Genomic DNA, 13,857 nt, shown 5'->3' with positions numbered 1-13,857 from the left:
AGTGAAGAACTCAAGCAATTATAAGGAGGACCAGACATCACACTATTGAGTCAAATGCTGAGCATGCAGTGATCTTAGCCTCCACTAAATATCCCACTACCTAGAGCTACAATTTTTCATCAGGTCAAAGTAAAGCAATGAAGACAGTCTTGATTATGCCACACTTAATAATGCCACCCGATCAGTAATCAGTTTAGACACTGTTCATTTGTTTATTCAAGGAGAAAAATGAAAATTTTACAATTTCTTAAGACTGGAAACTCTTTCATGGGTAGCACACTGAGAGTCACTCTTGGAGCCCAAACGCTGGAAATTCAACAAGCAGGCATTACATAATGAAATAGGTTTTGTAAATCTTCTGAGCACTTCGAATTTTAAAAGGGCCATATTTAAGACTTCCCTGGTGGGTCCAGTGGCTACAGTTCTGCATTCCCAATGCAGGGGGCCCAGGTTCAATCCCTGGTCAGGGAACAAGAGTTCACATGCTGCAACTAAAGATCCTGCATGCCATAATTAAGACTCAGCACAAGTGAAGTTGCTCAGTCATGTCCGACTCCTTGCAATCCCATGGGCTGTAGCCTACCAGGCTCCTCCGTCCATGGAATTTTCTGGGCAAGAGTACTGGAGTGGGTTGCCATTTCCTTGTCCAGAGGATCTTCCCGATCCAGAGGTCGAACCCAGGTCTCCCACGCTGCAGGCATATGCTTTACCGTCTGAGCCACCAGGGACTCAGCACAGCCAGATAAAAAAATAAAAATAAATTGGGGAAAAAAAAACGCTGTATCTAAAATGAATGTTTCAAACTTAAACTCTTGTAATGTAAGATAGTATGATACAGACATAGGATTACCATGTAGAAGCTAATCATTCTTAGTTGAAATATAACAAGAGATTAAATTACATAGGTAGGCATCTCTCCAAACTAAAATACTGCATTTCAAATAAAAACAGAACAAAAAATGGAAAGGATAAAGATGTTTCTTTTTTATCATTTAATGGAGGTTGAAATGTTTTTGTTTTAAAAATGAAAAATAGACAAAAAATGTCCAGAATAGCCTCTTATTGTAAGTTACTATCAAAATGAAAACATTTAGATTAAATCGTTGAGATTTAAATTTTGTCAGGGAAATTAAAATAATAAAATGTTCATCTATAATTGAAATGAAATTACTTATTTCAGGGTTAACCAATTATGGATTTTTTAATCTCCATTTTATAACTAAATTGGAGAGGTTCAGAAACCTTCTCAAGCCTAACCTACTACCTGCTGGGGCCCAGGCTCTTTCTGAACCACGCTTTGATACACGAGCAGTGCTATCGAGGCCCAAAGACTCTAGGACCCAAAACATCCTCCGTTCGAGAACTGCTGTTACTCAACAATCAGAATTGACCAGCAGCTTTCTCGAGAGCCACTGATAGGCTGTGAGAAGCGGACTCATACCCACACAATTCAAAGAACAACTCCAAAGAGGAATAAAAACGTGCACCGTGGTTTTCAGAAAATAAATTCTAATTAAAATCATGACTTACATGTTATAGTTATCAAAACAGTAATAATTCTGTGTAGCGATATAACTAATATAGAGATTTATCATCATAGTTAAACCAAAGTACAAGTTAAAACGAAAGAGACTCATTTTGAAATCTGAACATCTGTCGAACCAGGACACACTCTCTAAGGCTCTTGTTTTGCTCTCTTCACTAAAAGGAGAAAGATTTTTCATTTTCTCTTAACAAAAACGGCAAGAATGGTGCCCCCCAAAAAAAGCAGTGAGCTGAACACAAGCAACAACTCGGCTTCTAAAAGAGGACTTTCCAAGCTGCAGTGCATGTCACCACCAGCACACCACAGGCCTCTCCTCTCTACGGTTCAACAGGTCCTCTGAACATGTATTTTTTTTTTTTTTTTAATAAATTTATTTATTTTAGTTGGGGGCTAATTACTTTACAATATTGTAGTGGTTTTTGCCATACATTGACATGAATCAGCCTGAACATGTATTTTTAAGTATCCATGTCAGACACAAGATTGCCAAGATCTTTTCTTGTGGCAGAATCTGGCTGCGGAAGTTGTATAACTATCATAAAATACTAGGAGCACTCATTGATCTGACCACGAATCCCATCTCTGCAGTAGCCCAAACTCACACACTAACCTGTTCATCACGGGACGTTCAATCCTGTAGTTCGAAAGGAAAATCTATGATACCTGCACACCGAGATGGAGCCAGAATACGTTTGCATTACCATCACTGCCTACCTGGCTCTGCCCTAAAGTGACAATGAACAATGTCCAGATTCACAAAGGGTATTCACCCCCTTGTAGCAGGTCCAGTCTTTGTGGGCCCTGAAGCCTATACAGTCTGGAGGCCCTCTAAGAAGAAATCAGGCACTATAGCAAATATGTAAAAGATGCCCTTGCAAAGTAAGCAGCCTTAAAGCTTAAGCTTCACAAGTTGAACGATAAGCCCACCTTTGACTCAACCATAAAAAATTGCCAACATTCAAACCATTCTGACCACCCAAAACAGCAACTTTGCAAGGCTCAGTTTAGTACACCGCTGCACAAGGCTCCAGTACAGGCTATGTAGTTCCCTCAGGACAGAAGAGTTCACAACGGAGGTACAAACTGAGCTTCCTGCCCTCATTAAAAATATAATAATAATGAAAGTTCTTCTAACAGTGCTTATGGAAAGTGAAACAGGGAAAACCTACAGAAATCATTATGGACACTATGACTGCACTTTAAAAATAATATATACGTTATCTTAACAAAGCAAGAGTGTGAAAATGTAAACAAATAATTTTTGTATTTAAATGTTATGATCATGAATTACTTTTTTCTTTTCTAACTAAATGTTGTTATATTACTGGCAAAATTAAAAAGGAAAAATAAAAGGGATAAAGGAGAAGTAGGGAGAAAAACACGGAATATGGAGACCTCAGATACAAACATCTGCTGTGTAGATTCATTACACACTTAGCATCTATTTACACATCAGCAACTTGAAACAGACCTTAAAATTTACCTCAAGCGACAAAGATAAAAGCCAACTGATCAAATGAGAGGCTTCACACCTCTCCTTTTTAGAGAACCCAGATGTTTGTTAGTAAGGAATTATCTAAAGGCAAATGAAAGTGAACTTACTTTTTGCTTGCCTCACAGACATCTGTAATATTGGAGAAAAGATGGTGACTCTCGGTTTTGGTCATTGTATCACTCAGTGCTTTAGAATTTTTAAACATTCGTATCAAGATCTCCAAACTGAGTAAATATGAATGTTCGGAGGATATGACTTCAAAAATAGCCTGAGAAGGAGGAAGAAGAAATGAGTTATTAATTCTTTCAATTAAAGAATTAAATCGAGCTCTCATAATTCTGCTATAAGAATAACAGTATCTTTAAAAATGCAAAACTGTAAGTATATTAAAAAAAAGTATATTACCAAACTACTGTCTTTATATAAGGCACATATACCCAAATTTTGAGAAGCAGAGTCACTGCCTAGAGTGTAAATAGGAAAAAATGAAAGCATTTGGCATCCTGAGGTCACGTTTTGCCAGAGGGCAGAATCTCCCAGAGGAAGCTAGGGCAGGTCGTAAAATCTCAGGGTGACATTCATTAACCTTTGGGGTCATCTCCTCCAGCTCTGATTTCAAAGCATGCTGTTCTGGGACAGTGAAGATTTATGGACCTCCCTTGGGATTCAGAGACAATTTCTCACAAATCCATTTCTTTCCTCCCTTGTGCGTCCTTTCTCTCCCTGTGTTTTAATTCAACTAATTTGTAGTTAATATGAGCAAATATTCTGGGTGTATTAAAGAGCATGACTGGACCTACCCTCAAAAGGTTCTTATCAGCCACAGGAATTCTTTTATATAAACTCATACAATCGAAAGTAATTCTGTCCAATAAGCCACCCTTTCTGCTCTCTTCAGTGTCTCAAGAAGGAGTGAAGGACCCTCAGCAGAAACTGTTGGTGTCAGGCACACAGTGGTGGTTCACCTGATAAGCCTTCATCAACAATGAAAAGCCAACCCACATATGTGGAGAGATACCAATGCCCTGTGTAAGGAATTCATCTCCAGCCTTAACAAAATCAGATTCTCCTAGAATCGCCAGGCAGAGAGAATTCCTCCTCAGGGAGGGGTGGTGAACATCCTTGCAGGCTTGAGATTTCCATCCTTCCTGGAGATCTTCCCTAATAACAGAGCCATCATCACCTTGGCCTCCGGGGCTCCTCCCCTTAGCGCTTGGCCCAGAGGGATCCAGAAGAGTCTCCTTATAAGAACTAATGCTCCAGCTGAGGTCAGGTGGGAGCAGGCAGGCACAGGCAGGTGGACCCCGCTGCTGGTATGTGGGCCATACTCTCTAATACTCTGTAAATCAGGTTAGTGGTGCTAATCTCATTGTTCACCTCTATTCTTAGCATCCATAATCATTTAGGTAAGTCTTACTTCAATGTGCTGATCTAACCCTGGTTGTGTTCCAGGGACTTTAAGTGATATAACCATCTAATGATTATGTCATTAGATGTAAAGACAAGGACTTTAATAAGAGTTTCATTTAACTTGTATCTTGTGTGATTCTATTCAATTAATAAAATTATCCCCAAGAAATGTAATACAGACTAAAGAAAGTTCCCTCTTTCTGACCAAAAATAATGGATTTCAGGTTGGTGATGGATATGGTGCCTTGGAATGATTAAAAACATTTTAAAGCAGAGGCTTTTGTAATCAAATTCAAAATGTGAAGATTCAAACAAACTGATATGATAAACTATACAGAATAGATCACAGGAAAAGATGAGTACGTGGTAGTTTAATATAATACGTTTAATGTAATAACTCAAAACATCCTGCAATAAAAACATCAACTACTTAAAGGCAAATCACATTAGATCTGTTAAAATATCTGTATAAGAACAGAAATAAATCATAATTAGATTTGCTATCATTACATTTTTATATCACAAATCTGAATAAATATTCTCAAAATGTAATGAAATAGATTTAATGAAATGATAATAGATGTAATGAAATAAATATTCTCAAAATGAAATGGAATAGATTTAAAAGAAAAGAAATATTCTAATGGAATCAGGACCCTGGAGAAGCTCTTGAGCTGTTTATGCCACAATGTTAACAGTAAAAAAAAAAAAAAAGTACTGCCTACTGTCCATCATTAGGAGAACATATTTTCTTTAGAAGTATTTATAGAATAGAATACTATACAGTGGTTTGAATAAATGACCTAGCTTAATATGTCTTTACATGGATAAATCTCAAAAACAATGTTAAATGTAAAAAGCAGTCAAAGCAGTCAACCAAAACATACGTTCAGAATCATATCATCTATCTACATCTTAACAAGCACACACAAACATATGTACATAAATAGATGTAATACATGAACAGATGGATACACATCAATCCATAATTATAGTTGTCTCTAGGGAGGAGAGGAAAGGAATGAAAGGAGAAGAATGCAAGTCTTCTATTTTATTGAAAGTCATATTCTCTTTATAAAAATTAGAAAAATTATAAATGTAATAATTTTTAAAATTTTCTGTGATGTATACACCAATGTTATAAACTATTCTGATTTTTTTTAAATAGTCCTATAATTCACCCTTATATTTTTGTGTTATTGCAAGCCAATGAAATAAGAAAGGGGTACTTCATGTCCTCTATGGAATTTATTTATATGCATGTATATGCCTAAGCTTATTTATCTCCAAACTCATAGACATAAGACAGAAGGAAAGTGCTTTGAGAATTTCAAAATATTATTACAATGAGCAATTTTCTTAAGCTGTATTTACTAAATTTCAAGTTAGGAAACTATTGCTATCTGTTCTATTTTTTATTAAGCAAACTTGTGTTTTGGTATAATTTTAGATTTCTAGAAATCTTGCAAAGAGGGTTCCGAGTTTTTCCACTATCATCCTTTTTCAGTTCCAGAATCTAATTAATGTCTTTTCCATTTTTCAACATATTTCTTCCAGTGTAAATAGTATACCTGAACTAGGTGCTTTGTTAAGTTAAAATGACATTTTGTTTTTAGTTTTTGTTTGCTTAATCACTCAGTCATGTCCAACTCTTTGCAATCCCATGGACTGCAAGGTCCTCTGTTCATGGGACTCTCCAGGAAAGAATACTGGAGTGGATAGCCATTCCCTTCTCCAGGGGATCTTCCTGACCCAGGGATTGAACCTGGGTCTCCTGCATTGTAGGCAGATTCTTTACTGTCTGAGCTACCAGGGACTAGTTGCTTTGTTAAATTAAAATGACATTGGGATATTTTAAATTTTCTTTTTTGGGAGCTTAAATGTAATTTTATTTGACAATAATCACATAACCTTTTTGTAAAAAAAAGAAAAGAAAATGAATACGCTGTCAAAGGAAAATGCTCAACAAAACAGGCACCCTGAGAACCCTAAAGAATCTGCTTGGTAGAAAATACACCTTTTGGAACTTCCCTGATGGTCCAGTAAGACTCTGTGCTACCAATTCAGGGGACCTGGGTTCAGTTCCTGGTCAGGGAACTAGATTCCACAAGCTGCAACTAAGATCCAGCACAGCCAAATAAATTAATTAAAATTCAAAAAAAAAAAAAAATACCTCTTGTCGCTTTCTTTCCTCCTGGCTCACTGTCTGAGATAATCCATTTCTTTTCACCTAGAGTAAAAAACAAAATAAAGTTGAGCTCATTTACTTTCATAAACAACTTCTTTATTATGTAAGGCATAATTCTATGTCCTTCAAATATGAATTAACTGCAAAATGCTGAATTCAGTATATATTAATTTTGAGTCTCATATCCCTCAGATGACATTTAATCACATTAATAAATTAGCATAGTACAACATTAAAGGAATGAAAAGTGTCTAGAACACTACCCAATGGGTTTGAGTTAATTTGTTCTGGTCCTACTTCTGGCTATTCCTAAAATACTTATGAAATTAATCTCCCAATTCATAAGTGAAGAAGTCCCTGATAATAAAAGAAAGGAAGACACTGCCCTAGGAGTTTACTGCCCAGAAACCCTGGTCAGTAATATGGTGTCTTTATTACATTGAAAGTGTAATTTTAACACTATGTGAACACTGTGTGAAAACAGACTCAATGGAACACCAATGCTCTTTACAAAAACCCAATCAAACAAGAAAACACAGTCTTCTTGGCCCAATTTCAACAGGTTGTTGGGCATATTTAATTTTGACAAATAAAGATGTTAATCTGATATTCTTTGATGAAGCAAGAGTATCTGCAAGAACCAGGAATGCCAGTACCATACTTGGAATAATGCAGTTGTGTCCCTAGTTGAATTCCGAAGTCCTTATCTCAACTGCCACACATTTCTACTTGATTGCTGCTGCTGCTGCTGCTAAGTCGCTTCAGTCGTGTCCGACTCTGTGCGACCCCATAGACGGCAGCCCACCAGGCTCCGCCGTCCCCGGGATTCTCCAGGCAAGAACACTGGAGTGGGTTGCCATTTCCTTCTCCAATGCAGGAAAGTGAAAAGTGAAAGTGAAGCCACTCAGTCACCCACCAGGCTCCTCCATCCATGGGATTTTCCAGGCAAGAGTACTGGAGTGGGTTGCCATTGCCTTCTCCTTAGTGGAATATAAAAACCATGATGACAATATCCACCATCATCCATTAAAAACATACGGAGATTTTACATTATTCTTCTTTCGCCTTGAAAACCCATTTCTATGTCAATTTTCCCTCCAAATTTCCTGATATAATTCTGTGTCAGAGTATTTAATTAGTCACTCTAGCATATTTAGGGCATAGGTTTTTACATTTAATTTTCTAAAATTTCTTGTGATCAATGAGCTTTAAGTATAAAGACTCTTCTGGACTGTATAATCACTACAAACACCATTAATAATCCATAATCAAAATGATGCAATTATTTCCAATTTCAATGCATTAAGCACTAAAAGTAAAATTTTACTGAGAATGCAACTGTGAGTGAGACGGGGGTGGGGGTGTATGGTGGCTTCATTAAAGGAGGCTTTGCTGAAACCAATATTTCAAATTGACCCCATTTTTTTTGTGCTGTGATTTAACATGCTGAGACAGGGCACCAAACACCAAAGTAAGATTTGAGATGGGCTTTCTTTAGAAAAATGGCAAAAGGGGTAACTGTGAAAAGTGGAAATTGGAAAACAAAATCTGGTGTAACACTTTAACTGCAGATACACTCTCAGTTTTAGAGAAAAGAATGCCTAGGAGTTGAGGATCTCGAAAATGGTCCCCTTAAAACTATTCCTGCCCACTTCACCTGGTCTTGCTGAATGCAGGCGTCTGATGTGTACCCCAGTGTGAAGACTACTGGTATACAGTTCTTTACATGGTGGGGTCAGAGAAATAAGACAAATATGTTACTGCCTTCAATCTGGTTTTAGAAAAGATCAGAGAGCAGTACAATAGAGTAGAAAGAGTCCTAAGTCAATAGTAAAATCAACAATCATTTACTGATTGCCAGGAAATATGCCAAGTGTTTTATATCCCTGTGATCACTGAACCCTCAGAAAAGCTCTAAAAAGCCAACACTATTCTTATGCCCATTTCACAGACAGTAATAACAACTAAGACTTAGGATTCCAGATCACATAACTAATAGATAGGAAGGCCAGGATCCTCATCCAGGCGTACCAACTCAAGGGCTCCCGCTCTTAATCATGATATTATCAGGGATAGGGGACCCCCAGCTTTCCATGAAGGCACCTTACTTCTAAGGTTGGGTGATCGTCACTAATGATAATCCCTTCTAATGCCAGGTCTGCACCAAGACTCCATATGTTTGTTGTCATCCGCACATATCACGGAATGTTCTCAGCCTTATCTACCATGCTGACACTGGGTCAGCCTGTCAGCAAGAATTCATGGTTAAAAAGGCTTCTTCATACATTTTAATAAGGGAGGAGACTGGCCAAAAGAATGAAACCATTCAGAGCTGCTCCCATTTGGTTAACGCTGAGCAGGAATTTCACAGGATTTCCTGTCTGACTCAAAGCCCAGCAGATCAATATCCTGGCGCTGTGCCCACAGTCTCGGCAGGTGATGTCACCAGCAAGAATTTCCATGCCACCAGCATCTCCATCCACAGCTACTACTGAGTTCAAACCCAGAAATCTTAAGGGGAAGAAAGTAAAGCATGTGGGCTTAGAGACCTACCCAGATACAGCTAGGTCACTGAGGGATTAAGAGTACTTCATCCTATCAAAAAGAAAAAAAAAAAAAAAGACATTCCCAGCTAAAGTAGTTGCCCTTCTGAGGGAGAGGAGAAGGTAGTTTTGAAAAAGGCAAAGCACTCATACATAGAATCATCATCTTTCACCACCACTAATAAAAAATGATCAAACATTCCTTTAACCAAGAAGTCATCAATCAGAAACCAGTAGCCCATACACAACTGACCGATAAAGAAAACAAAAGGTTCTAGAAAGTACATTCTTGGGTTATAATTAAGAAAACTGGCACATTCAAGGACCCCGAAGGCCAGGTCTGGAGTTATGACAAGCCAGCTTCACCTGGCTGACTGCCAGACCACTGCTTGGGGCCCGGCTGGACGGGTTCTTCTCCGGAGCCAAGAGGAAGCTTTTTGTCCACCTGAGATCTTCCACATGCAACTCTAAATTACACAGTACCTGAGAGCAGGTGCCTGGAGGCAGAAGATCAAGAGCAGCCAAGAGGATTTCAGAGACCGAAGAATGAGGAAAATGAAACCAGAAAAAGAAGGGGAGAGGGGATATATAAGGGGGCCCCACAGAGACTGGCAGAAGACAAGTGGGAGAAAACTGCAGAGAATGAAAACACAGAGCAAAATGCCAAGTGGAAAGAAACAAGGAAAGAAGGAGGAGGAAGGGAGAGAGGGAAACGCAAGAAGGAGAAACACTGCGTGCAACGATTTTAATTAATAGTATGTATCTCTGGAAATTTTCTATTCAAAACCAATGACCGATTGCTAAACCGAAGTAAAATCACTGGTAAGCCCAGGCTTTTCTTCTGCACATGCACACAAATATGTGTGCAAAACATATGTTTACAATAATACCTACAGTTTTTACATTTACATATTTTCTGCAGTTTGCACACTTTTGCTAAGAGAATTAAAATACCAGGTTTATCACATTTCTCCAAGTGTTCTGCTTGTTTACACGTGTGGAAAAAAGAATACACCAGCTTCCAAAACGGGATTCCTATTCTGTCATCTAAAACAAAAGAAATTAAATCGCACAGGCTCTTTTTTAAAACTTTTTACATATGTATCTTGCAGTGGCAGCTCCAGCCCAGCACAAACGGGAACACACAGACTGCCAAGCAACAAGCCTTTACAGCTCTCTTCTGATCTCACTAGAACTTGCTCATTGCTTTAAATTTCCTGTTTAACTGTATCATCAATAAGTACAATTACAAATGTAGTTGAATGAAACATTAAGAACTAGACTCAGTTTGAGGTTCTTCATTTTGTACAATCTAACTGATTCACAAAACTGTTTAAATCTTGCCATGGCAGATTCTATACTCTTAGGAGAACATGTGAATATATGTCAATATTTATTTGACATATATGACATATATTCAAATAAAAGTGGATAAAAATTAATTCAAATAAAACAAAACTGTAACCCACAACTACAGTTCTAACATATGTTAAAAAATATGAATGTATATTATGTGACTTGTCAAGGCAGTAAATGCAGGGAACTCACTAATCTCATAATAGTTCTAAATTCATAATTACAAACATTTTTACTGCTGCAATTGGTATTAAAATTCTCCAACTATGATTTTTTGTAATCAACATATTTTCCAAAAATTAATGATTGGCTAAAATAAAGAACAGTAGGAGATACTTCCATCAATGGATATACTGTCTAACTGGCCCCAAGATACAGTTTTTGAAATTTAAGGTAAACTCCCCAAAGGATAGATACAAAAGTTACTCCACCTAAAATTGATGCCAAGTTAGTCTGAGAAAGACAAATATCATAGGATATGACTTATATGTAGAATCTACAAAAATTACATAAATGAACTTATTTACAAAAGAGAAACAGATTCACAAACATAGAAAGCAAACTTATGGCTGAAAGTGAAAGTGAAAGTGAAGTCGCTCAGTCGTGTCCTACTCTTCGCGACCCCATGGACTGGAGCCTACCAGGCTCCTCCATCCTGGGATTTTCCAGGCAAGAATACTGGAGTGGGTTGCATTTCCTTCTCCAGATCTTCCCGAGTCAGGGATTGAACCCAGGTCTCCCGCATTGTAGACAGATTTACCATCTGAGCCACCAGGGAACTTATGGCTACCAAATGGGAAAGGAGAAGGAGAGATAAATAAGGAATTTGTGATTAACAGGTGCACACGTCAACATAGAAAACAGATAAACAGCAAGGACCTGATATATAGCACAGGGAACTATACTCAGCACTTTATAATAACCTATATGGGAAAAGAATCTAAAAAAGAATAGATATATGTATATGTACAACTGAATCACTTTGCTCTACACCTGAAACTAACATGACATTGTAAATTAACCATGCTTCATTTTTTTTATGATTAAAAAAATAAATAAAATGGATGCCAATTTCCTTCGTGATCCTTTGCAAGTCTGAGCTTGTTAGATGACTATCTCATGAAGGAACAAGCAAGCTTTAGGTAGTAATTCCACTTCTGCACTCATCACAGCTACAGGTGTTTTCACCTTGTGAAAAACTGTGTTAAGAAAACCTAGGCAATGTTCCTTGGCCTTTGACGCCATCGACTACAGTAGGTAGTAAAAGCCAGGTTCTCTAAGTCTCCAACAGAATCCTGAGGTTGTCATGTGTAACTTAGCCTATCTACAGGATAGAGCCTGCCCTGTTAACTGTGTACAGAGCCAAGAGGAATTACCCCAGTCTCTAGGCTGATCGGATCATTTTCTATGGGGTAATTCTCTATGGGGTAAACACGGATATGACCTCAGGCCCTCTATGACTTGACATTGTTTCTATATAGATAAGATGGGTGCACATTCTTTCTCTTTTTCCCACCAGCCAAAGAAACCAGAATAGGAGGGCCTGCAAAAGACTGACCAACCAAAGAGTTGGTTAGTTATTGACCAACCAAAGAGTTGGTTATTCATCGCTTAGTGAATGGCAAAATAAAGCCCCCAAATTTTTGACTGTCATCTACATCAGGGTAACAAAACAGAAAGGACAGGACAGAAAATACCATAGTGCACTGTGTGTATTAAGGATAACTTCCACTTTGTGAAGCTTTTGTTTGAGATACACAGACACACACATCCATGAACCCACATACTAGGTTATAAGTAAAATGTATTTCTCATTATGTTAAGCTACCGATACAGACCATGGTTGCAGGATAACTCCACCACGTGTAAAAAGAAAAGTAGTCAATTAAAAATGAGATCAGATATTTATAATCCAAGTTCACTAAGGCTCCATAAAGCACTGATGTCCACTGAATACCCACTGGAGCTAAGACCTTCAAACTTAGTTACCCATTCGCTGAAAACCAGCTGGTTTATTCATGCCTCCTGGTGATCTGCTATTCATGGGCTTCTATTCTGGACAGTTCAAGTGCGAAGAGAATCAATTGCAAAGTAAAATTATACCATGGGACACAATCACTCCTAGGTCCTTTCTACAGACTTAATACAAATTGAACAGTCCCTGAATTTCCAATGAGTTAAGAGTTCTTTCACTGTCAACAACATAGGAACAGCAGCTCTCTGAGAGTATGCTTGAAGTTCCTAAAATGAAAAATTTGCCACGGGCCTGAAACACGGTCTTCTGAAAGTAGCCCCTGCATGCTGTCCTTGTCCACTGAGAAATCACTGAGACAGTGTCCACCTAAGCCACAAGCTGCCGCAGAACACCCATACCAAGGGCCAGAGATCCAGATGAGCAAAGATGAGATAACTGAGGTCAAGATGGGGACAGTGCCGTATTTTTAAGGAGGAGCAGGTACATAGACCACTATTTTTTAGAATAATGAGAGGTAGAAGACAATAGCCCATTTAATAAAATCATATGCTTAATTTAAAAAGATCTCCAGTGACATGCCAGGGACCTCATCATTTGTTCAAAAAACCAGAGCTCCTCTCTCATCTACTGTTGTTAAACTTAAAACAGTAAAATTCTATAATCTTAAAACTATAAATTCTATAAACTTAAAACTGAAAATTCTATAATCCTCACCAAAATTCTTGAATCTCAAGAAACAGCAAGCTCTGCCAGCCTCCCAGAGGTAACCTCGGATCTACTAAAACTGTGGCGAACTCAGATAAGGCAAGGCAGGGCTCGGGGCTTTGACCTTGCAATGGCCTGTGTCACCCTCTATAGTCAGAGCCAGGATTCCTGACTGAATCCCAGTTACTTCAATACAGGTATGAGGCCAAGAGTACAGACCACAAACAGCAAGGTCATTAAATAAACTGCTGTGCCTTATAGAATTTAGGAGACAAGAGTACATGTGTTACTTTGTAGCCAGTCCTTGTACACCAGCATCCTTTGTTTAGCCAAGACCTGATTCAGAGTTCTGGTTGGTTTCTCTTGTATTTCTCCAACTACTGATGTATCCAATGCTTACCATGCACCAGGCACTGTTCTTTCCATGCATCTAAACCTTCTATCAATATCACAAGAAAGGTATTACTATTGCTATTTTACAAATAAGAAAACAGAGACACAGGAAAGTTAAGTCATTGTGAGCCCTAATAAGTGGTCAAGCTGGTATTCAATTCAGGCGTGCCTGCTGCCCGCAAGGACTAATTTCTTTACCACCGCAGTGCACTGCCTTCTCACACTTCTGAATTTCTTCGAGGTGTG

The 13,857-nt window shown here is 38.2% G+C and overlaps 1 protein-coding gene across 4 annotated transcripts in view; it reads right to left on the bottom strand.

Annotated features, from left to right (window-relative positions):
• The window catches only part of ARHGEF26 (Rho guanine nucleotide exchange factor 26), a 134,716-nt gene that overhangs the window by 99,139 nt on the left and 21,720 nt on the right, over positions 1-13,857 (bottom strand). For all 4 annotated transcript variants that reach the window (XR_014066229.1, XM_081532059.1, XM_081532069.1 and 1 more), the window contains exons 5-6: positions 6,625-6,681; positions 3,149-3,309 (exon numbers count right to left, since the gene is read on the bottom strand). Coding sequence is in view for 3 of the 4 variants with exons in the window: in XM_081532059.1 (XP_081388185.1) it covers positions 3,149-3,309; positions 6,625-6,681 (218 nt within the window). In the remaining variant the exon portion in view is untranslated. The remainder of the gene's footprint in view (positions 1-3,148; positions 3,310-6,624; positions 6,682-13,857) is intronic.

Source organism: Giraffa tippelskirchi, chromosome 2, assembly GCF_054371585.1.
Source record: "Giraffa tippelskirchi isolate mGirTip1 chromosome 2, T2T-mGirTip1v1.2.pri, whole genome shotgun sequence".
Classification (NCBI taxonomy): Eukaryota; Metazoa; Chordata; class Mammalia; order Artiodactyla; family Giraffidae; genus Giraffa; species Giraffa tippelskirchi.
The sequence above is the reverse complement of the archived record's forward strand: the minus strand, read 5'-3'. Positions and strand labels throughout refer to the sequence as shown.